The sequence below is a fragment of the Helicoverpa armigera genome, chromosome 21, assembly GCF_030705265.1.
Source record: "Helicoverpa armigera isolate CAAS_96S chromosome 21, ASM3070526v1, whole genome shotgun sequence".
Taxonomy (NCBI): domain Eukaryota; kingdom Metazoa; phylum Arthropoda; class Insecta; order Lepidoptera; family Noctuidae; genus Helicoverpa; species Helicoverpa armigera.
In genome coordinates this window covers 3,783,528-3,809,296 of record NC_087140.1, presented here as the reverse complement: position 1 = coordinate 3,809,296, position 25,769 = coordinate 3,783,528, and the positions used below count along the sequence as shown (strand labels likewise).

At 34.1% G+C, this 25,769-nt stretch overlaps 1 protein-coding gene across 1 annotated transcript; it reads right to left on the bottom strand.

The window, feature by feature from the left end:
- Positions 1-3,392: 3,392 nt before the first annotated feature.
- LOC126056319 (octopamine receptor beta-1R) lies at positions 3,393-25,762 on the bottom strand. The gene is made up of 4 exons (XM_064040177.1): positions 24,650-25,762; positions 4,691-4,888; positions 4,075-4,242; positions 3,393-3,579 (listed from the first exon to the last, which is right to left on the bottom strand). Exons 1-4 carry the CDS (start codon positions 25,429-25,431, stop codon positions 3,399-3,401), a joined length of 1,329 nt encoding a protein of 442 aa, XP_063896247.1. The 5' UTR covers positions 25,432-25,762; the 3' UTR covers positions 3,393-3,398.
- Between the last annotated feature and the right edge of the window lie 7 nt (positions 25,763-25,769).

Sequence of the window (25,769 nt, the reverse complement as noted above, 5' to 3'; positions counted from 1 at the left end):
GACATACTTTTGGAACCGTGCAACTAGTTGGACATTTTTACAGAGCCTTCATAGGCCTATTTGAAAAACAATATTGACTTTGATTTTGAAAATCGATATCGGTATATTTTACCGCAACATAGGAAAAAAAAGTTATATCATAAGTAGGTACAGATTCTTTTATTTTTCATTCAAGAATACAGTTCCAATTGCAAAAAAATTACGTTCATCTGTACATCTACACATGTCTTGTTTAACTCCATCTCCTTCTTTATTCATGTAATACGGACCTAGTTACGGTCTACAACACTATTAGCGCACAGATCAATACATTCATGAATAACTACCTCAATTTCTAATACCAACTGACCAACTAATACATTACGTAAGAAGCAAAGGTCCAATAATGCCTCCTACTAAATATTTCGTGAAGGTATTTTATGCTATAGTAAACCCAACTAGTGTTGGCAACGCTCCCATTTCCCCGGGACGCTTTTTATAACCCCGGGATTGATTCCCGCTATTGCATTGATCAGTCGACTCAATATTCTGTGAATAGCCCATTCTTTAGTTCGAAAGCTAGTTCATTTGTTTTCGGAGAATCCATTGAAATTTTCTATTTGTTCTTTATTTTTGGTAGTGACGGTGAAAGTTTTTGTTTTTGACAAAGAAGGTCGTCTGTCCTTTGAGTTTTGGCGTTACAATGAAGATTGATTGATAAAGGTTAAATTGAACACTGTCTGGAGTTTTTAAGAGATCATGAACCCTGGGTAGATACTTCAAAATCACAAGTTTGTTTAAAACCCTTCAGGCTACAAACATGTCTTTACCAGAGAAATAGTAAAATGCTGTTCTTTTATTAGCATTTTAATTAAGGAATATTTCATTTCATTCAAAAGAACATAATCAAATTCATTGAAAAATAATAAATCAACATGCCTTTTAACTTAAAAAGTATCTTGATCAGACAGACAACTACAATGCGTAAATTAAAGAACGTTATTTTCGAGTCCATCGTCATAGCGCAACAATATACAAGTATACAAAAATATGCCAAAACGCACAATTATTTACATATGAAAAAGCATACAAAAGAAGAACTTAACTTAAACTAAAATCACCACTAACAGTCCCGCAATTTAGAATCCAAATCCCGCATTTCGTCCACACACGACATCACTATTCTACTTTATTGAGATACCTCGAAGGGGAAAAATGCCATTCGGAATATGAAAGTGATTACGTCATGCTGACATGAAATATTGAAGGTAGAAGCATGAGGAAGAATTCTTATGAGTATAAAGTTACTCTACCGTCTCTGAAAAGTTCGTAAACTTAAAAGATTCATGTAATTTTGCAGCGTTTGGGAAGATTGTGAATTATTTTGGGTTTGATTTTAAGTTCAGAAGTGCCAGTCTATTAAAATCTAGTGAGAACTAGTTTAATAAAATCAATGTTCTCATTAGAGAATTTCACCGTAATCAAGAAAAAAATCATTCAATGGGACGGGAAGATAATAATGCTTTTAATATGGTCTTTTATTATTTGCCGTGACTAAATATAGAAAAGAATATGGAATTTCACAGATCTCGTCTATTTCATGGGCCTCGTGGTCATTAGCGCTACTAAATAGATTCAAGTCTTCGATAAGTATGAGTAAAACAAAATATTATTAAACTATGTCCGTTTAAAGAACTTGGGGTTTTTAAATTACACTTCTTCTTAGCGATAAATTCAGTTTAAACTGAGAATATTACGACTTCTTATATTTAAAACAACAGAAAGTTAACTTTTACTGATACATTTATGATCACACATAGAACATTGATGAACATTCTAAAAATATTATGGTTTACAACCATTCACTTTAAACTAAGTGTTTAAGCGTTTTCTGCTTATTATTTAAATAAATCTAGAGCCCAAATACTTACAATGCCATATAAAGGTATTTTTATCATAATCAAAAACATTCGAAAAAAAAATGCCTTTTTGCCAAATCTGTCTATGTCGTCCTAAGTCTGTGGTAAAAATATGATCATGTTGTGATACATACTAATAAAACTGTTAGAAGTGACAATTACCGGCGCCATCATAGTTTTATATTTCTCTTTCTATGCGTAATTTACAGCTGAATATAACTTTTCGTGTCGTCTCTTTCTTTTGTCTACGTAAGTGATAAAGACAGCATGATATTCAGAGTTGCGTTTAAGTGACATTTCAGTATTTGGGCATTAATAATACCTACATTTCTCTTTGGTTTTTTACAATATAACTTAAAATCTAAGAACACAAATGAACAAAAATATCTTTTCACAACCATTCTAATCTATAAACCATCTTCACAACCAACTATTAATAACCAAAAATATTCAAATCTTTTGAAAAATATTTTATATTTATACTTTCTACTTTTACTCTGATTTACAAACGTACTTAGTACGTTTCTATTAAATAGACACCTAGAAATTACATTTGATTTACACACAGAAAGAAGATTAAGGCTAATTGATGTTTTTTTGAAAAAATAAATAATGTTATTTATGAAGGTAATTTTACAAAATAATAAATACATAGTTCTTTTTCAGACATTGTTAATGTAGCATTCAAAAATAAATTGGACTTCATTAATTACGATCATGCTTCTAATTGGTTGTTATTACTTAAATCAGTCAAACAGAAGGGTCACAAATACTCATCAGAGATCAAAGCCCGATTAGAGAAATGAATCAGTGATTCTATTGAAAACTCATTATTAGCAATAATTAACCGATAATTATTTGGAATGATGTCTCTGTCTTAGAAGAATATAGGCTTTATTATAATCCTAGTGTACTCTTAACACATACTATTATATATTTTAATGAGCTCTTCAATACTTTATTAAATATATAAAATCCATCTAGTAATTTCAAACATACATACGTAGCAACACACAGCTATATAAAAAAGTAAATAATGATTTGTTATTAAAATCTTTCATTAAAAAATCAACCTAATCTCATTAAACACTAATAACAATACTTTAAATTGCATAGAATATTTTGGACAGCTGCTTTACAAAAAAACAATCTTATTCCATTGAACATAACGATAAATTCAACTATTGAGACCTAACATGACATAAAATAGATCATCAGCAGCAATTAAAAAATAAATCTAATACTTATGAACATAAGGCAAAAACCAACGTAAGGTCTATTTCAGCTTACGTCGCAAACACGATCTCCTCAGGGCGCGAACACGACGCGTGATGAGCACGTAAGACATCAGCTGATGTGGATTTGACGCAATTGTTCATGTGCATGTCTTTCAAAAACCAACCTTATTCCGTTGAACATAAAGACTATTATACAAAACTCAACCATAAAGAGCCATTCAAAAACCAACTTAATTCTAATGAATATAAGGTCCATAACAGCTTACGTCGCGAACACGATCTCCTCCGGCCGCGAACACGACGCGTGATGGGCCCGTAACACATCAGCTGATGTGGACTTGACGCAGTTGTTCATGTGTATGTCTGATGAGGCGTTGGAGTGATGCTGCTCGCGGCGCGTGCGTTGACAACAGTAGCGACGGGCGATGTCTCCGCAGAGCGACCTGGTGAGGAAAGAAAGGCATTATTTATTATTTTGGTTCGCAAGGTTCCTAAATACAGTTGGGTTCTCCTAGCTGATGCTTATGATAAAATGGGTATGCTGACCAAAGGACAAGTGTCTGCTTAATTAAAACTACTGTTGAGTTTGGAAACGTTGTCAACGACGTTATCATCGTCACAACCAAAAACCACTTCTGGAGGTCTCCACCAAGCTCGGCATGCGTGTTGTTGTGTTAGTTAGCAGCATAAGTTGGTGAGCGAAGAAATTATGTCTTAGATTTTACTACATGTTAGCAATATTGCATTGGAGTAAATATTTATTTTTAGATCTTGAAGGACCTCTTGTGGGTCTTATCCTGTAAGATTGTGATCCTATGATGATGCTTTAAATTGCTCTGTTAAAATAACAGTTTCATCTGCATTGGTTATCTTATTTATTTCTATTGGTAAATATTACCCTACTAGTACATATCATATCCTCGTCCATCATAACATACCTGCAACAAGAATCCAGAGTTTTCCTAAAAGCTGCCCTGAAGTCCCTGTTGAAGTACGCGTAGATGAGCGGGTTCAGCGCCGAGTTGAAGTAGCCCACCCAGAAGACTGCCGCCACGACCGGCGGGGGAGAGGGACACGCGTCGCCACAGAGAGCTGTGATTATGTACCTGTGGAGACGAAGAGTATTAGGAACCTCGTTGACTGCGTAGTTCACCGCTAGTCATGATCATTTGTCTTGTCTTTACCAACTATGTTGGGGTCTTCTTTTGGCCACAACAGATGCAACTGAGTAGCAGTGTTTTATATAGAGAGACTGCCTATCTGATATCCTTAACCTAGTTACCTATCTGGGCAACTTTGGTTCTCTGGTTTCTGACTACCCGTAACAACTGGCAGAGATGTTCAAATGACAGCCAGGATCCACCGGTTTATCATGCCTTCCAAAACACGGAAGAACTCATCATAACAAGATGTTCACCGCTCCAAGCGTTGCTTAACCTTATGATCGATCAATCCGCGCGGCTTTGATTTACGAGCTCAAGTAAGTGGGACTATAAATATATTTTGCAAGGCATCTACATATATAAGCGTAAAGCTTGCTAGTATTGAACTTACCATAAAAAGAATGGCAGCCAACACGCCAAGAAGGCAGACATGATGATCCCCAAAGTCCTGGCAGCTTTCCTCTCCCTCTTCATCTTGCTGCTCGCCATGGGCTGCATCTGTATGCTCTGCCTCTCCCGCATCACCTCGCCCATGGAGATCCCGTTGATTTGTAGGTGTTTGTCCAGGAGTAGTGCTGCTACTTTACTCCTGGGACAAAAGAAGGATAATGGTTTAATTTTTTAATTCAGAAAGAGATCTTTGTATACGTTTTCGTCATAAGATATTGAATGTGTCTGTCTCTCTCTTAAATGTGTCTTCTTTGAGTACCCAGGACACGTTCTTTATTTATCTGTCATTATTAATTTATAAGTTATAAAGTTTACCAACAGAGAAACAAGTTTAGATTAATGTTTATCACGGTCATCATTATTTATCGCGCGTAAGAAAACCAACAGCGTTAGTCTACAAGCGTCAAAATACGCTAATGTGAAAGGGCTTAAAACGCATTCCGTATAGCTCTTTAGAACGTATCTGATAGCTTATTTGTGTTTTGTTTTATTTAAATTCGTATTTTTTTAATGAGAGGTTGCAAATATTTTTTCATTTTTTCAAAGCTATATTATATTGGTGTGAATGTATCGCCGATGACTTGTTAAACCTGTTTGGGGGTATACCCCTCGAGTTCAGTTCGAGTGCTCGTTTCCTTTTTGAGGATTTTTCACATCGAGGCCACTCCATGACCCGGGGCAAGGAGTGATTTCAAGTCTTAGATTTAAGAAGGTATTGTTCAATAGGTTCCGGTGTGAAAGAAATATATTTTCGAAGTATTTCTGGGTAGCTTGTGTACCTAAATATAGGTACCGTATTCCAACAATGGTAAGAAAAAACATACAAACATACGAATTGAGAACCTCTTTTTTTATTAAACTCGGTTAAGATTTTTACATTACCAAAATTATATATTTTTTAATCATTGCATCTCATTACATTCAAAGAAGTTCAAATTGAGAAAAAGACACAAAAGAATGCTCTAATTCTAGTTCTTTGTTCGATACTTCTAAATACTCCCACACTACATACAATCACATGAAACAGAAATTAGTATAATCAAAACCTTTACAGATATCTTGGTCAATACTTTATCGCTAAACTAGCAAAAAAACATATTCAATCAAATCAATTTATATTGAAAGCCTATCTTATCAGAAAAATGCCAACCAAAAGACAAATCTCGAGATCCGTTCATTCGATATCTCGCAAATAATAATCAAAACGATCATTCGTTCCTTTCATTCGTTCATTTGGCACCGTAAGCACTATTCGAGTGAACGACAAGAAAAGCCCACTCGGATTGATAACTGGATCACAGAGTAAAGAATGATAGCGGAGATGCCATGAGGAAGGTAGGTCAGGCGCTTTCTTGTAGGTCAAGTCACATACGGTAAGCGTGATCTAAACGATTAGTTTCTGGAACTAACGAGGCGTTTGGGTTCCTTGTCAAATCTAAACCAATCTGTCAAAAATTGGTCTTGATTGGTTGGTGATTTTATTTCGTAAACAATGAGCGAGTTTCATAGAAGTCATGTAAGGGCGGAGCGTAACGTTCCTTGTCCCCTGAACATCCGGGTTTTGACGCGCTACTTTCTTAGGACATATTGCGTTATGACATCTCTGCTAGTCAGTTTGTTCTCCATGAACTGGATCAATTCGAGTGTCCGATAGATTTTATCGTTTTCACAAACTCGATGCTACAGTCATTCGGATCGACCTTTGGGGAAAACTGATCTGGTTAAGCACTGAGAGTAACCGTTTAAATAAAGATGGCCTACTGTTATCTTGAATTTAAATCTTATATGGATGAAAATAAAAGTCGTTACTAAAGCTAGCACTAGTTCAGGTACGGCGTAATGTGGCCTTTTCGGTATTTTTTGAAAAAGTTATCCTGGCATAAAAGGTACTATGGAAAGAAGGTAAAGTACCTTAATTATAATTGCTGATTACACATTTTCCCAATTTAAGTATTAATTTATTAATTATTAACATATTTGATAGAAATGATTAACAACTGGGACAACTAAATAATCATACAATAATGTCAGCACATAATAAAAAAACATAAAATCCAGAAGCCAAAATGAAAACCTCCCGGTTACAATCACTAGCAGTTAACTTACGAATTACACTACAACCAAAAAAAATAAGTACCACAAAAATAGTACTTTCCCTAACCACCTAGCCTTACCCACAAGTGGTTCTAACGTACATAAAAAGAAAATCCGTATTGTATTTTGTATTCCTTCTATATCGAGCACTTGACCCGCCTAACGAGAGCTCTTAACATGTTGGCCGAGGTTCTTGCCTATTAATATTAATTGTTTGACGCATCTTAAAACTGGCTTCAATTGTATAAAAAGGGAATAACGAGGAAAGGTTTTGTGTGTAATAAAAATTGTAATGTACAAACTGATACTATGTACATATACTTTATGTAATGTGATACAAGCAATTTTACGCCTGAAGCGTAAATAATTCAACCTAGTTTAGGCAAATGATTTGATAGATTTGAGCAATATATTTAAAGCCATGTACAAAATTAATTAAAAAATTATCTGTTTATTTATGTTTATTAAAATCCTTACTAACATTATAAGTAAGAGCAAGTTACTCGAGCTGTGTTAAGCAATAACCATAAAGGGCTAAACCGATTGAGATGAAAAAAACAAAGACAGGTGTTACTCTGGAGTCGAACATAGACTACTTTTTATCCGATTTTGATGGAAGTAGTTCCTCAGAGACGCGTTTGCAACCACATTTGCATACTCTAGATATAGTATAGAATATAATAAAACAAACGTTTGCTATCTTTAGTATTACTACAGTTATTAGCAATATTAACATAAGTCGTGCCTTTAAAGAAAAAAGCTAAAAAATAATGCCCTCAGTAAAAGAAACCTCGTAAACGTTTTATATGTGTATCAAAAACGTGAGGAAATATATCTTGGTATTTTATATACAGAATTCTTTCCTACAGTTCACTTGGAAATATGAACCACGAGATGAAAACTTCAATAAACTGGAATGTTTCAGGAAGTATGATAGTATGGCAAAATATATTTGTACCTGCATACTACCTCTATGTGTTTTTTGTAAAGGATATGTTAATACGAGCCCTGTGAACGAATACTATCTTGTAGTAAGTACAGTACCCATCTTTTCCATTATGCGAAATACTAGCCATCTTTTGTACATAATCAAGATGTATTTAACTTGACATTTTGCTTCCTTCTTTTTTCTTATATTTAACAAGAGATATTTTTTTGATAAAAAGTGATTTTCGTATGTTTTCCGAGCCTTTTTTAGTGGACAGATTGACAATTATGAAACAGAAACTTGAAAGATTAATATTAGAATTAAATAACACAGTAGTTATTCCATGTCAAATGATAAATAAGCTTTTGACACTGTTTGATATCGAAGCAACTGAAACCTTTTTAGAACTAAATAAAAAACAATTGTAATTAAAAGAGGATAGAATGTTCTGGATTAAACCTTATTTACTTTAAGTTAAAGTACAATTAAAACAATAACAATTCTACTTGAAAAACAAGGATTACACAACGTATTGTACTTATAATCTTTTATTCAACATACATGTATAATACTCTTGGATTACATACAAAACAATTGTTTGTTTCTTTTGTAAATATTGTGTTAATCCCCTTTTAATTATGTTGAATTTCATAAAGTTTCATTTAAGTAGGTTATAATCCTTCTGAATTAATGTACTTTTGAAATTTAACTTTTATTATTTATCAATAATTCCCTCGTTTTTTGAGAAAGTATTATTAAAAATGTAATAAATTCAAAGGTACTTTACAAGACTTATTCAATGTTTTATTTAAAGGTACAAATCATTTTAAACGACTGTGCTTTTTGTTGTGCATTGAGCAAGCGTGGTGATTAACGCTCAATCCGTCTCCGTGTGAGAGGAGGCCGCAGCCCAGCAGTGGGACGATAAAAAGACTGTAACAGTGCTTTTTGTTAAGGGATCTAAGTTTAAGTACATATACAAAACAGCTTCAGGCAGCGACTTCGTGAAGCGAAGCTTCTTCAGCGACAGCCTAGGAACTAAGCCATAACTATCATTAATTTCATTGTACAAAATAAAAACTAAACTAACAATAAGCTACCCAGCAACACATCATCTATTATAAAAAATAGTATGACCCAAAAACTCAAAACTCCCTAAATTTAGGTCTACAAGAAATGATGCCTACTTACAAAATATTCCTTAGAAATGAAAAATTAAATTATCTGAGCAAAAGACGTAGTTATTATTGGACACGACAAAACTTTATGAAGACCTTGTAATTCTGCAAATTATGAGAGATTTTCTTACAACGTGGGCATTCCGTTTGTACCATGGAGAACGAATTGATGATCGGAGATGTCATAACTGAAAATCTCCTAAGAAAGTAGCGCGGCCAAAATGTGGGTGTTCGGGGGACGAGTCAGCATCCTCCGAGCCTTTTTCCCAAGCTATGTTGGGGTCGGCTTCCAGTCTATCCGGATGTAGCCGAGTACCAGTGCTTTACAAGGAGCGACTGCCCTATCTGACGAGTAATGTTACTAATACCGCCTCTTTGGGATCTGCTCATTTCTTTCAACTAAATCAAGAACAATCTTTGACAGATGTCTCAACCCAAACGCCTCTTTAGTTTACTAATAACTGATCGTTTTAATCACGCAGACTGTACGTACTTGACCTACAAGGCACCTGTCCTATCTGCCTTATGGAATATCCGCTCATCTTTCCTTCCTCCATGATTTTTACATTGGAAATCAAGATAAAGATTTATTGAAATCTGTAATGGATTTCATTTTAAAATTATGATGAATCTTGTTTTTCAATGAAGAGGATATTCTGTGCAGTAAGATAATTGATATAATTTACTTTCATGAAATTGAAATTAAATTTTGAATGTAGTACCTACTTAGTTTTCACTAGGTATGTTCCATGAATTGTAGTATAATACTAACTTTGTCAGCGGTTTCCCTCATATTCCGTCTTAATACTGCGCATTCCCAAGTGACACGCCTTAGTAGAGAAATTGGCTATCTAACACATAAATAATTCGGACCAGTAGTTCCTGAGACTAGAGCATTCAAGCAAACAAACTCTTCAGCTATAATATAAAGTAGATAAATCCCAGCGTAAGATTGAAACATAATGTCTTTAAAACTTAAATGAAAATGATAAGAAAACTCAATTAAGGAAGAATGGAACTTACTCTCGAAATTTCTTGAAGCGCATAAAACTTTCAACTATTTTATAATTACGGAGACAAAGACGTCAAGTCATTTTGATCCATCAATAAAGTTCTTAGTAGGCCAAACTTAGTTGGAATTAAATTATGAGACCTACCTATTACTTAATGAATAGAAAAGGTTATAAGATCTTTTATTTTCTTGATTATTGTAACATTTTCCATATTATTATCATCACCACTACCTCAATTTTAGAATTTAACTATGTTTAATACTAAAAGTGCTGGAGTGGAGACCACGGACTACCAACAAGGTTGACAGACGATCTTATAAAGGTCGCCGGAAGACGCTGAATGCAGGTCGCCTCCAGCAGGTATCTGTGGAGATCTAAGGGGAAGGCCTATGTTCAGCAGTGTACGTCCTATGGCTGAGATGATGATGATGAAATACTAATAGAATGAATACTCTAAATAGAGTGTTTTCTCACAAAACGGCCGAAACATGTGTGTTGTTGCACATTATATTTTTTTTATGTAGTGCTTGAGCCGCGGACTCATACAAAGACATTTATTTATTACATTTACACACACGAGTAAAGCTCGCCCGCTTTCGTAAAACAGTTATAACACAACACTTAAAAAATATATTCCTGAAACAAAGAAAACTGAAATTCCTTCAGAGTTTGACCTCTGTATCGCTTTCTAAAATTAAGACATTATTTGACACATTTCAGGCACCAGATGGCTCTGAAATGTGTTAAAGAAAGAACATGTTCTTCAACATTAATATCTTGAAAGCTTTGCTACTATAAGTTTGAGTTTCTTTTTATACATTCGAGCACAAAAGTTTTTGACACACATTTCAGTCGGTATTATATAAGTGTTATATTATTATGTTTAAGAATATCTCGGACATCAATGACAGAGTAGGTAAAGGAATTGTTGAGGAAACCTGGACTTACAATTTTGAAATTGCCAATTCGCCGTGAGCAAGAGTGGTGATCAACGCTCATTCCTTCTCTGTATGAGAAGAGGTCTGTGTCCTGCAGTGATAGAATCAATAGACTGATGATGGTGCTAACAGAACAGGGTAAACAGAAGCCAGTAAGCCTGACAACCAGTTTTACATAGGGGTATTGGGTTGCCCGGGTAACTGTGTTAGGGACAATGATGATGATGCTAACAGATTTCAGGAGTAAATGACTTTGACTATCGATAGTTGAGATCTCTTTTCTGAATTCCATCTTCATAGAAATCGAAGAGAAATTGGCTATTTCAATCTATACATATAATAAAATGATAGGAAAGTCAAAACTGTACATTGAATATTTTTTTTAAAGAATACTTGGGGGGTGGTCCTTAATCGATTCTGAACCCAAATATGTAGTTTTTAGAATTTTTGTCTGTATGTCTGTTTATCTGTTTGTCTGTATGTTTGTCCCGGATAAACTCAAAAAGTACTGCATGGATTTAAATCAAATTTTGCATGACTATTACCTGGGGGCCGGTACAACACATAGGCTATATATTATCACGCTATCACCTACGGCGGATGAGCAATGAACGATTAAATGAACGAAATTTGAAAATTGGAAATTCTATATTGCCCACGCAGACGAAGTCGCGGGCAACAGCTAGTTGGCTAATAAAACATTTGTAATGTCCACGAACCGAAGGCCACGACAATTCATTTAACCATTCTTCTGGTAAAATATTGGCTCTAATTGACACATAAATTAATATTAGCGCAGAATATTTTATGGACCGCAAATAATTCATTTTAAATTCAATTGGGGCCGAGTGTTGGAATATGAATTTGCATTTTATTTCGAAACTAACTGAATAATAACTTCGTTATTGAGGATAGCTAACTGTTAGGGTTGCGCTGTGCAATATTTTGCAGCTGGGAAATATACGGAAATATGTTAATCAAACTACATTTTTTTATTGATATGCAACAGTAGCCGTTATCCCGCGGTTTCGCATGCGTCAAAGGGGAGCTTTTTTACAAGCCGGCATAAAATATAGTCTATGTAACTCGGGAAGGGTGTAGTTTTCCAACAAAGAAAGTTTTTCAAATTTTTCAAATCAGTTCAACATTTTTGGAGGATAAAACAGGTTTCCTATTTATTATGTTAGCATAGTAATCTATACATAATTTAAGCGAATATTAATTACTTCAAAAAGCTTTACCGATTTCTCAGAGTAACGTCATATATTTTTTATACCTTAATATAATTTAACACAGACCTTGTTAATTGAGTAGACAAACATTTCCAAAACTGACAGACATCGAAGTTCAACCGAAAATACATTCATTTATTCCTGTCAAAGTTCTGACAACCCTATATCGAGCCATCTTTGTTAATACAAAATAATTTATGTATCTCTTAGGAATACGAAAGTGGGTACCTTTTGTTTCCTCTCAGTTCAAACAGGTCTTATTGATTGATAACGGCAAAATGGCGACCTCATTTTGTGAAACGTATTGTTTTATTTCTGCTTCTGTGTGTGACAAGATGGCGTTTCCATGAAGGAAACAGCTTTTCACTATGTATGTTTAAGTGTCAGCGTGTCTTATGTGCAGGTGACAGCTGTCAGTTTTCGTGGGATAGCATTTTTGTACTGAATGACAGCAACAGTCAATGCACCATTTGTCGATCGTCGAATGTTTGTTTTTATGGAGGAAATACAATTGACACTCGAAAAGCTTTTAAAGCAATAATATAATTTAAACTCTATATTTCTTCTCTTTATAAACGTAAAAACTACTTTTTTAAACCACGTATCACGATTTCAGAAATCATCGAAAACGGCACAAAATAAAATGAATAAATAAAAAAGTCGTTCATTACTAACTAACTTCATCCATTCCACCCGTCATTTTAAAGAAACTACCTATCCATTGTTAATTTTGACATTAGTTTCATATATTTTACTTCACAATCTCTAACCCCAAAGCAAAGGATAGATACGTTATAGAAATCCGCAGTAAGCGAAGCCGTTAAAATATTCAGTGCCCGCATCTGGTCAGTCTGACCTCAATATAGTTGGGTAACTGTGATTGATACCCCTGATGACTTCTGAGCGTTCACGACTTCCAAGGCGAATTTGTTACCCAGTTGAGATTACTAGTGTAATAATAATAAACTTATGGTTAAGTTGTGTAGTGGTTGAAATTAGACCTCTATGCAGGAGCCTGTTTAAAGACTGGTTTCTAAGCATTTTATAAGTTTTCTATTTATTAATTTATTAACCTTTAAAAATGTCATCAGACGTGCTTAAAAAAGTGGCCATAGGTATTTGCAGAAAGGCATTGTCTAAAAGTATCGTTTAATTTAAATGAACCAGACCATTTAAACACCAGAAGAGGTCTGATGTTTCAAAATAATCAGAAATATTCAATTTCGTTATAACTTACTTTCTTGCATAAGTACAACATTTTAGTGCAACTCTCAACTCAACGACTTTCTCTTACACGTGTTTTCACAAGCATATAATAAAATGTCACCAAAAATAAAGGGCCACCTAGACCCCAAATTACTTTATATCTACATAAACTCTTTCAACAAACAGTATCTGAAAAAACAATCATAAAATAAACCACAGTGTGATTCGCAAATTAGAATTTGCAGACCAATAAACTCTTGAAAATAATGCTGTTTTCAAGTTGACCTTATGTTTTTGCACAAACGTGCATTTTCTATTTTCATCTCATTAAAGTACACTATCTATTATGGACCGATTTTTCAATAATTTCTATGTGATAAATAAATATAGCGATTTGACATATCTATACTAATATTATAAAGAGGATAACTTTGTTTGTTTGGTTGTAATGGATACACTCAAAAACTACTGGACCGATTTTAAATATTCTTTCACCAATAAAAAGCTATATTATCTGCGAGTAACATAGGCTATATTTTATCCCGGTGCGGCAGTAGCTCCCACGGGACGCGGGTGAAACCGCGGGAAAACGGCTACTGTTGCATATAAATAAAAAAAATGTAGTATATTCCCTTTTATTTAGCAGCTGCAGAATATTTAACGTCGCAACCCTAACAGTTAGCTATCCTCAATAACGAAGTTATTATTCAGAACGTCATTTCAAAACGTCAAACATATTCTTCAGATAAAAGAGTTACTATAAGATTGGAGATTCGACTAACTTAATTCAAACTTAGAACTTATTTCACATATCTAACCCTACTTCTACCTTCCTTAACCACAAAAGCAAGCTCTCAACCTATTCCGTAACTGTGGGTACAAAATTACCTTTTACATCTCAAGTGGTCTTTACTGAGCTTAAGCTTAGCGGTGCCTTTAGGCTCATCTTAAATTAAATTGATGTTTTGTGGGTTAATAGATTCTCAAGTGGGTCGCGATTCTACCGGGTGGGTAAATATTTTGGGTGACAGTGTATATTTTGGATAATATTTTTGAAGTGTGTAAGGTATGTTCGATTACGAGCTACTAAGAGTTACTGCAAGAGCCGATAGTTTGATCGAGCTCATAAATCAGTATGAAGATGAATTACAAAAAGAGATCGCTCTTAGCGATAAGACCGCCCATTATGTCACCTACTTTAACTACCTAGTTTAAGATCAAAAATGTAACATTGGTGTACCTACCTAATAAATGATATCTATCTATCTATATACAAAGAAGACTACCATGATTACCTTCAATATAATTTGTTAGCCAACTATCGGGCAACTATCGGCTGACGTTAAGTCTGCTGTTTTCTGAGGAACCCAACTAAATACGAATACCCATCTATCATTTCACAAAATCCGATTTTTCTGAAATTACAAACCACTAAATTGACAAACTTTTTCTAAAATAGATACCTACTGAAATTTGCCGGTACCCTGAGAAACTAGATTCTTAAATCCTTTATGATACCACCTATCGCCGTATGTTTAATCGTAAAAGAGCAACATTTAGAATAGAAGTATAATATAAGGTGCTTTAATATTATCTGCCAGGACTTGAATGGGGAGTAGTATTGCGTTTATAGATTACAGTAGTGAAGAAATTTCGTTCCCCGGAATAGTCAATTCAATTTGAGACATTAAATAAGTTAAATTAACATTGGCTCTACTCTGCATAACGTGGTTGACAAATTACGCGCGTACTGTCACTTCGTCAATGAAAACAACTGCCATCTCTTTCTATCTGTTCTGCACGAGTGGCAACGCGCAACTCTACTGGATGGTTTTAAACTAATAAATTAAGTCAAATTTATACGTATTTTTTTTGTATGAAAAAAATATGACAAATAATTAATTATTTATCTTTACTATTGTAATCTATACACGCAACACTACCCCCCATTCAAGTCCTGGCAGGTAATATTAAAGCACCTTATAGATGGTTAATCCCCGTAACATAGTGAAGGATTAGCCACTTCCATTGAATTATATCTGCAGTTTGCAGTGATCTTACAACCTCAAGGATTAGCCCGAGACGTTACCCTTGTTAGCACAGTCGGTTCCAGGCTAACTGAGTTCTAGGTAGTGTTGTGAATTGGTTAGTTTATCGATATTTCCTGAAAATTGCACGGTATGCTTATTGTGGATCTTATAGTGGAATAATACTTAATGACTATTTAATAAAAATGTCGATATCGATACTGTCATTTGTGATGTTTATAATTTTTGTAAAAAGTACGCTTATATACATAGGTAGTATTAAGTTAATTTACAAAATGCACAACAATGTTAAATATATTTACCAGTCACAGCAACCAGAGTGGTCTATGACAAGAGAGCAAGATTAAATAGAAGTTTAAATAAATAAAGTAACAAGTAAGCACAAGATTTAAATCTTGGAACCTACCTGGTACATATTATATGGTAATGCTTTGTAATAACATACATGCTATACTTACCTACATATACATAAATCTATCGATATCACATCTAATTTAGAAGTGCCCAACACTACTTAGTTGAAGACCGTGAATGAATATCTCTACGAGTTGCAATATTGATATTGCTTCCCAATATTGACTTCATCTGAGCAATTTTGTCGAAGCAATATTGTGCTCTTTTGGAAGATTGCAAATATAAAAATATTGCTAGCGTTAATTACAACTGGCTTTGCCAAATTACATTTATATTTTTTATACAGCAAATATAAAAAAGTGTGGTTATTTATGTCATAATTAAAGTCAGATTGCACATGTCATCAAAGATTTTTAATTTTTCGTGATGCCAAAAATAAAATGTCAATGAAACCACCCTATGATTTTTGCTGTTAGATAACCCATTTTTGGGTTAAGCTCCCCTTTGTACATTTCCTTTCTGTGTAGTATCCGATAAAAAACATATTTGTGTATTCAAAAGAGAATAACAAAAAGTTTGGTACCTACATAAATACAGTAATAACAATTATTTAAACACACAATTATTTAAACTAATACCTGCTAAAATTAATGATTCTTATATAGAATTTTAGCAGTTTATTATGTTGCGATACTCGATTCATATAGATTCCAGGAAAACCAAATCATAAACATTACATAATATGACAATCATTGTATTGTATGGATTCCTATCTGATTAAAGATGTTAAAAGTGTTTAATATGGTCGCCTATTGTTAAAAGCGCACACACAATGATTGTAATTGTATAGCCTCTGTTAGCGATCCAAATAAATACATAATAATATTCCATTAAAACTTATAAAATAATATTTTGATTAAAATTAAACACGATCTCAGAAACCTAGTTTACAAATGTTGCAGAACAATCTATTCGCAAATGACAATAAACTGTAAGTTTCACCGGAAAGGCCCGAGTTCGAAGCTCGATAGTTGCTCAACTTTGTTGCGTTATGAAATTAGGTTTGTTTTAAAATTGTTGGACTTTTGTTCTGTTCTGTTAATGTTCAACAGTGTGCTCAACAATGTAGGAAGTGGGGTATAGTGACGTTATTTGTTGTTAATTAATTTTAAACTGCAGATATTAACATGTGGTTTACTGAAGCAGTTTATATACAACTTTAGAAGAAACGACTTCTACTAGACCTTCTATTTGATGCATTTGACTGGAAGTCTCCCGTTTTTTTCCTAATAATTTCAATACTAAATTATGTAGTTGCTATAACACTATACTTAGCTAACATTACGAATAACCCAGTTAAAAATCTCGCAATTATGTACATCCGACTATGTATTTGTGAGCTACGCTCTTGCTGACATAAATATTCACCCATCCGCGGACTGACCGCACCGTTGCATAACCTTATGATCAATCGACTTTTCCAAAAGGTTTCTTTTAATTTTTCCCACTTTCGAATAAAAAAAATCTTGTTTATTAAATACGGAGAAATAGCAAAGTATTAATTTAATACTATGCAAATACTTTGTGCACTTTCTCAGTGTTTTGTTTGAACATTAATAAGTGCTCGGCGACCGTCTATTGAATTTGCTTATAAAGTTTTCTTCAGGAGTTTCATACTGTTTTGCATGTTCTGCTAAATTAAATTTTATATAATACGGCAGTAGCAAGCGGAATGAGGAGTCAAAGTATGGTAAAATGGCTGAAATAATATTATTTAAATAGAAATAGATAACTTGACATAATAACTCATTTTGTATAATTAATCTTCTTTTTATTATCGAGTGAGCTGCAGTTTAATCACCTAATTAGCCATACTGTCTGAGTTTAGTTTCGCTGCGCCTGATCTCTCTCCGGTCGTGTCGGATCACTGTCCCATCGGGCTATGAGAGTGAAGAAATAGTGAGTGCACCTGTGTCCAAGCAAATGCTCGTGCACTATAATATGTACTGCGCAGCTGGCTAGTTTGTGAATGTCGAAATCGGCCTAGGGTGTCATGATTAATTGTTTTTTTTTTCAAGGTTGTTTTCTAAATCAAAGCAAAACGAGTAAAGTCAAGGGCAGAATATTGTTAGCAAACTACATACTTGTTTACATACTATTGCTTTATATGAAAACTTATAAAAGTATCAAGATTCCTTCATGAAAAACAACTTTATATCAGAGTACTAATATTTTTTCGCTCAAACGACTTTGTGACTACTAATAAAAATTATTGGTTTGTTTGTGTATGTTAATCTCAAGAAGTAGACACTAGAAACGGAAATAAATTCTTTTTGTAGCCTTGTTAACTTATTTTGAGCTATAAACCAGCTAGAGATCAATCAAGGGAAACAAATTACAGTAGAAAAGAAGATAATTTAGGTTCCGTATATTTTTCGATCCTCAAAAGAAAGTAAAAAACAAGAAAGATAAATAATTTATTGACACAAAAATTAACTAAGACATGCAAGGTTTTATTTTTATATAAATAAATAAATAAATTTAAGAAAATAAGTCGCTGAACAATAAAACAGAACTATAAAAAGTCATATTCATTCAATCAATAAACAAATATCAGATACAAACCACAAAAAAGTGTTTAGCGCATAAAATAAATCAATTCATTATAAATCGTTTAGCATCGAGGCATAAAGAAAATTAAATCCATATCTATATTTAATTAACAGCTAAATGACACGTGTATTTTCCTAACACGTGTATCATGTATGACTAACTAATTAAATATTCTTTACGACTTCAGACTTATTGTTTATGAAGGTTTCTCGCTACAGCGCCACAGATAAACTTAACTAATATTATAAAGCTGAAGAGTTTGTTTGCTTGTTTGAACGCGCTTTCAGGAACGACCATACTTCATAAAGAATTTATTTAACTACAAAGTAATCTGTACAATATTTTAAAGAAACCTAAACCTATATTTGTATAGAAAATAAACTTAAAACAACTAAAGAGCGTCGAAAAACTGGCCCTCATCGCTGTCACCCGGCAGTGTACCCATAGACTGGCGGCATTGACACTACATCATTAAAGAAAATCATTTATCGATCATTTTAGACAGATTTATCGATAGTTTAGGAATTTAGAACAGCCCATTAAAGCGTTGAACTTCTCTTAATCCTGTGTCCGTAGTAGTTTCCTTGGACGTGATTGAAACCGCGGTAAGGAATTAGTATTGAATAAACATGTGAAAAGAAACAAATTATATTCTAGCTAGACCTATCTAACCCTCAATTCAATAATCAAATTAAATTCCATCAAATAGACCAAATTATCCACCACTCACGAACAAAGACAGCACAATTTAGTCAGTCAATATCCCAAAATACATTGCATTTAAATCTCTCTATTCAGTGCACTAACTTCACTCTACCCGTGTCCATAAGCTTAAACACTTAGAGGACCCGCACACGACAAACTTTTAGTCGGCCGATAGTTCGGCTCATACATATATCAGAATGAAGATGAATGGTAACAACGATCGGGTATCAGACCGACTGGAGACTTTGATTGGGATCAAGAATGTCTTTACACAAAAAACTGCAAAAAACTATCACCAACTATCGCCCGACTATTAAGTCTGTAGTGTGCTACTCCCAAACTAGCACACTGAAGCATTTAGAAAGTTTGTACCGAACTGTTTTCACAGGTGGTCCTTTCAATTTATGTAAGCGCCATCTATTGCCGGGAAACTGTACTAATCCATGCAAGCGTTGGAACTTCGTGCTTAATCCAACAGAATGGTGATAGTTGGAACTTGGCAAGTTTATTTTGTAGTTCAAGGTTTGTCTTTCGTAGAGTAAGCTTATTAAAAGTTATGCGGAATCTTGTAATTTTATGCTGTTGTAAGTTTGGATTAAAATTATTTAGGGCTGATTTTTCAATCATCAGTTAACTACTATCTGAGGAATAAATATGGCGGTTTGACATATTTTCCATACAAAAGCTGTCAAAACGTCAAACATATTCCTCAGATAAAAGTTATCTGGTGATTGAAAAATCGGCCCTTAGTGTAATAAATTTGCAGCTCATGGCCTTACTAAAAAAACTTAAACATCTGTTGAACACTTGTCTAAAAAAATGTGGCTGCAAAACGGACCTTATTTCAACGACATAATCTGATTTTTTTTAGACAAGTGTTCAACAGACGTTTTAAAGTTTTTGTGGTACGTGGTATCTTTATCTCACCCGCAATTTTATCTGTGTCTCGGAAGAACTACTTCTTTCACCAGGATAAAAACTAGCTTATGTACTTTTCCAGGGTACCTACTGCCTATCTCTGCACTGTTCTGGTTCAGCCGTTTCATCGTACTTGCGTTGCACAAAGACAGAATTTACTCACATTTTTAATATCAATAAGGATTACACGGAAGTACAACTCCGATCATAATGGCGTCCACGGCCGATTTTGGCCACGGCGGCTGTTCTCATTTAAGGAGATCAGCCAGCTGCGCAGGACATACTTTAGTGCACGAGCATTTGCGCAGACACAGGTGCACTCCCTATTCTTTCACTCTCATAACCCGATGGGTCGACAATCCGACACGACCGGAGAGAGATCAGGCGTAGGACCGACATTTACGAGCTTTCCGACACACGGGTGAATCATTCACCAACTTCTAGACTACGGGCTGCTTTGTGAAAGTTAAAGAAAACCCACAAAGCGATTTGAGCCCGACCCTGGAATCGAAGCCGAGACCTCGAGCACAGCAGCCGCGCTTGCGACCTCTAGACCAACAAGGCAGTAGACCCCGAACAGCTAATTAATCAATACCTACATCTTGGACTAATTAGTAACTTAATGCTCCTCAATTATTTCCGTGTAAACAGTATTAATGCGAAAATCGATATTTCCATTAAAGGTTTAATACTGAATTCAAAGGTATGACGATATTGAAGCGGTACGAAGTGGGTCAGTACCTTTATCAAAATGGGGTCGGTTATTTATAAAAGCTATTTTCAGAATTGGTCTTTCAAGGTACGTAGTGTTTTCAATTTTGCAACTTTAATATACTTTTTGGTATGTAATGGATAAGCATTGCCCCAAAGAATCTAGTAGGTACCTACGTGGTACGCAAAGAAAGGTTGAAAAATTTTAAATGCGTTTTTGAGTTACTTTTGGTTTCAACCAGTAAAAGCATTTTAATTTGAATAGACATTAAGAAGTTGAAAAGTATACTAGTCACTGATTTTTTTTTCAAAAAATACTAAGTATTTCTTTTTCTAATAATTTAAAATACAATTTATGAAAACACCTATTTATATTCAAACGCTATTACAAAAAGTTCATTTCTTTGTCTAGCCACAAGACAGCAAAGAAAAATAAAAACCCGAGCGTTCCATTTTTAAAACTAAAATATTCTTTATAAGAACTGTCGCAGTTTTAAAAATAAACGTTAGACCTTCTTTTGTTTATGGAACAAAAAAAACAAAACAGATGAGTTCCATTTGTGTTCTCATAAAAGTATAACAAAGATAGAATTTTGTAGAAAAATTATATCGGATAAATAATTTACACGCTCCAGTTAGCTTATTGATTGAATTTGAAAGTAATTAACTTGGTGAGGATTACGGAAAATTACAATTCAATTGTGTAACCGAGAGGAATAAAATAATTGACCTACACAATTTTGTAATAAATCTATACTAATATATAAAGAGGAAACAATTTTGGTTTGTTCGTTTGTGCCAAAAAGGCTCCGAAAGTACATAACCGATTTGGGAAAATTATTCACTGTTAGAAAGCTAAACTCTTTCCAAGTTTCATAGGCTATATCTTATCCCGGTACGGTTAGAAGTTCCCGGGTGTAACCGCGGGAAAACGGCCAGTATTTAATATAGAAACTATTAATACTTTTGCAAGAAAATAAACCCGCATGTAGTACAAAAAGTAGGTAATCTTTTTGCAGGGGCTTAAGCAATAAAAATGCGAACAGCACACCTGGTTTTGGCCTGAACGAAATCTAGTCTGGCAGCTAGCCAAGATCTAGCCTGGGTATACTCGTAGTGGTACTTCTTACATAAGAGGGATTTTTATATATACTTATTTGTTGAAGATTTTGTGAAAAATAACATATTGCTTTGCAAAGTTTTTATTAAATTAAACTTTCCGAAATAAATAAAGCATAAATTTTATAACAATCAAGGTAATTTTATAAGTAAATAACTGTTTACTTTAGATACTTAGTATTGGGTGTCTTTTTTCAAATTAAAATAAGAGTGAAATATCAAAAGCAAATCCAAAAATATAAGAATCCTTCAAAAAACACCTGTTTTTTTAAACGTTTGTTTCAGTGCGGTTATTTACATGGTTTAGTAAACATCCCTAAAAAACCACAAACTGAAAAAAGTAGTCAAAATTTCCATTACCCAGTTAACCGTTAACCAATTAAATTAACTGCGAAAAATGTAATCAGCGGTCACCGGGTTAGGGAATTAAGAATTCACCGAGCGGTCAACCTTTTGACGTGATCAACGACCCAACTCAGGTTATTTCGAAAAGCGGTCAAATTTACCAGTTTCTGCGTGATTAAAATTTAATTTTGTTCGGTAATGGACGGCCTACCTTCTAACTAGTTACTCTTGTGGTTTGGTTAAGTTTAACATGTGTTTAGCTAGTTAATATAAGGTTTGTAAATAAGGTTATTTTGAATAATCATTAGTAGGGATGAATATGTTTACTTGGCTGGTGGGGCTAACCGAGCGTGTATGTGTCTAGATATGACAATACTTTACCTACTCATTTTCCTGGCTCAATAAAAACTGCAAGCTTCAGTAATTACAAATATACCGTGAAACAATTGACGTATTGAAATAAGTAAAATAAAGTCTTCCTGGGATTTCCAAAAGGATGGAAAATTTTACATATGACAGAAATACGGCCAAATGTAAAGGTGAACAAAAGATGGCTATGTCATACAACTTTTCCGTTGAACTTTTTGTTTTTAATTACGAAAAAAAAACAGGTTACCCATAATTTTGCAAATATTTTCCAAAGAATTTAATTTTCCCATCTTTAATAACACAGCAGTTCACCAAACACAAGCCCACCTTAATCCTAAGATTTTAATATAAACAAACAAACCGCCATTATTTAATGTAACCCCGGCTCTCATTAACTCGAGGATAGACATTAGCTTCATTAAGGCGGCTCTCGATACGGTAAAGCTCGAGGGAGCCTGTTGCCTTTATTTGTTAGTTAGCCTTTTGATGTGGGCGAATCAGTGGTGACAGTTCTTTGTGATGTATTTTTAGGTTAATTAACTAATTAGTGTAGTTAATTGGTGCCAGATACTGTTCAAAGCTGTTTTGACGTATACTTATTAACGAGGCTTAAAGCAGAATTATTATGAGATATTTATTTTAAGAATCATTTTTTCTGAGAATCATAAATCACATCATATCTTACGCAAGAATATCATGTGCCGTGTATCTAAGAATAATACATTTTGACCTGTATGTAGTTATGTTTATCCAAATATATTTTCGAACTACGTTGGGGCTGCGAGATTGTCGAAAGAGTTACAGCTGCCCTGGTACATAAAGAGCTTCGGGAGGTTCAAAGGTGGGTTTTAGCAAACCAGCTGTATAGTGAGAACTCATAAAAATATCAAGACACTGCAATGTTCAATATCCGATAAATCAAAGATATTATCCTTCAGTTCAATGGTATCACAGTACGTTACATTGTGGTTCTGTTCTTAAATATACTCGTACTATAGTAAAAATCGTGTTTCTCATACAATACCTGCAACAAAGTTATCTTAGTACTTATCTAAAGTAGTATCATATTGTTTCCTTATCGTTTGTATTAGATAGTACGTTCACGTGTAGCGTTATCAATAAATATCGGATTTTCCGAGAAAACGCGGAATAATTTAATATTCATAAAGTACTTTCAGTTGGCTCGGTTCTGTAGTATTTTCGTAGTATTGCATTTTTATTTTTTCTGTTACGTATTCGTGGAAATTATTGAAACTATTTCGTACGTACGCGTTAATAATTAAAGCATAATAAAACAAATAAATGAAAGCAATTAATTTTGTTTAAGTTTTTTTTTAAATATGCAATTTTTTTATTTACCATCTAGACATATATTACCACATTTTTTATGACAATAACTAAACCTTTGCTTACATAAAAAAAAAACTTGAAACAAACGGATCAATAATTTGGTCCTTATTGCATATACCTCAAGTCTCATTATGAAATTGTTTTACACTCCACTTAAAACAAAACCATCTTGGTGATGAACCATGACAAAAACAGCGGCCACAGAGAAAATTACTCGAAAATTCACTTCCTAGAATTTACCTTGTATTTTGGACATCTCACTTTTCAACTCCGAATGACATTTAAAAGAACGGGGACGTCTCATTTTTGATTCACCTTTACAAAACAAATGACGATTCGTTTCGTCGTTTCGTTCTGAACTATTGTTGAGTGAATGTGAACTGAACACAGCTTTATTATTTTTTTAAAGTTCTATTTGAAACTCTTTGACATATTGCATGTTTGTTTTAGACTGTTATTTCCTGTGTCATGAATGAGATTGTATATTTTGCAAAATGTTTGCAAATGTCAAAGTCAGGAGCTTTTGTCAAAGGTCAGGCAGTATTTGCTGTGGTTTAACTTATAAATTAGCTTTGTGGTTATCCATTGAGAAGATATATTAATATTTTACTAGATAGAGTGAATATGGAATACAAATGCTACCGTAATACTCATTTTCGAGTACTTCTAATACGTTATGTTTCACGCATTCCTTCTTTTTGCGTTAGTCTTTCCGTGACCTATCCACTGAGTATGCAAAGATACTACTTTAAAATAAAAAAATATGATTATTTTCTCACCTGTACAACATCCTCTCCTGCCTTTCAGCTTCCAAATAAATCCTGTAGTACATATACAGCATGATGACCCCAGGTATCCAAAAACTTACACTACTCGAGATCACAGCGTACACTTTATTCACGGTAAAACTGCACACATTTGGGAACCTCTTTCTAAAGTTCAAATGGTCTTCTGTGGTGTACCAACCCATGAAGATTGGGAGAAAGGAGACCAGAGCTGGACTGCACCAGACTACTGCCAACATAATCCCAAGTTTCGCTGTCGTCATTATCAAAGGGTAGTCCAAAGGCTGGACTATTGCGTAGTATCGATCCACACTGATGCAACAAAGGTGTAATATAGAAGCTGACGAAAAATATACATCCAGAGAGTTCCATACATCGCACATAAAATAACCGAATAGCCATTCTCCATTAGTGATTTCTACACTGAAGTTAAAACACATTGCCCAAATGGCTACTAGCATATCAGCCAAAGCTAAAGATACTACAAAGTAGTTCGTTATCACTCGTAATTTTCTGTGTCTCATAACTGATACTATGACTAACAAATTGCCGAAAATCGCTGCTAGGATTATGAAGAGCATTATAAGACATTTTAGTATGACCAAAAACACTATTAGCGGGTCATCTTCGAATTGATTTGAGTACACTAAGTCATTCGTCGTTTCGTTCACTTCCAAAGTTTTGTTGACGTAAATATCGGTGAGATACATGGATGTTGATAGGTCGGCTGAGTCCAAAGTAAAATTGTCTGGTTCGAAGACGATATCCACTTTCATGTTTCACATTTTTTTCAGGTCATGTTTGCTTGTAGTTCGGGAGTTCTCGTGTGTAGTTCCGGAGTTGTGATTTTCATTGTTGGCTCCTGAAAAAGAAATGGATTTTAGTTGTTTGTCCTTGAATATTGGAAAAGGTCGCAAGGGATTATTGTTAGGAGTTTTACGCCGTTTTGACATCAAACAGTCGCCTGTTTTTGATCAAAGGTAAATCCGCAGTTTTTCTTTTGAAAGGAACTGTAGTACTTTTCTATTGTTCACGTTAACGTGAGAAAGGTACAAGATTATTTTGTATGTTTTCTTAAAATGTTACCGTTTTTGTTTTTAGGTCGGTTTTTCCT

Bases quoted from the DNA above. Each gene is read 5' to 3' on its own strand.
- LOC126056319 (XM_064040177.1), bottom strand. From the start codon at position 25,431: ATGAAAGTGGATATCGTCTTCGAACCAGACAATTTTACTTTGGACTCA. The intron at 4,889-24,649 runs GTGAGAAAATAA...CTTTTGTCCCAG, and splicing joins CAGGAGAGGATGTTGTACAG to GAGTAAAGTAGCAGCACTAC. The intron at 4,243-4,690 runs GTAAGTTCAATA...TCGTCTCCACAG, and splicing joins TGGCTGCCATTCTTTTTATG to GTACATAATCACAGCTCTCT.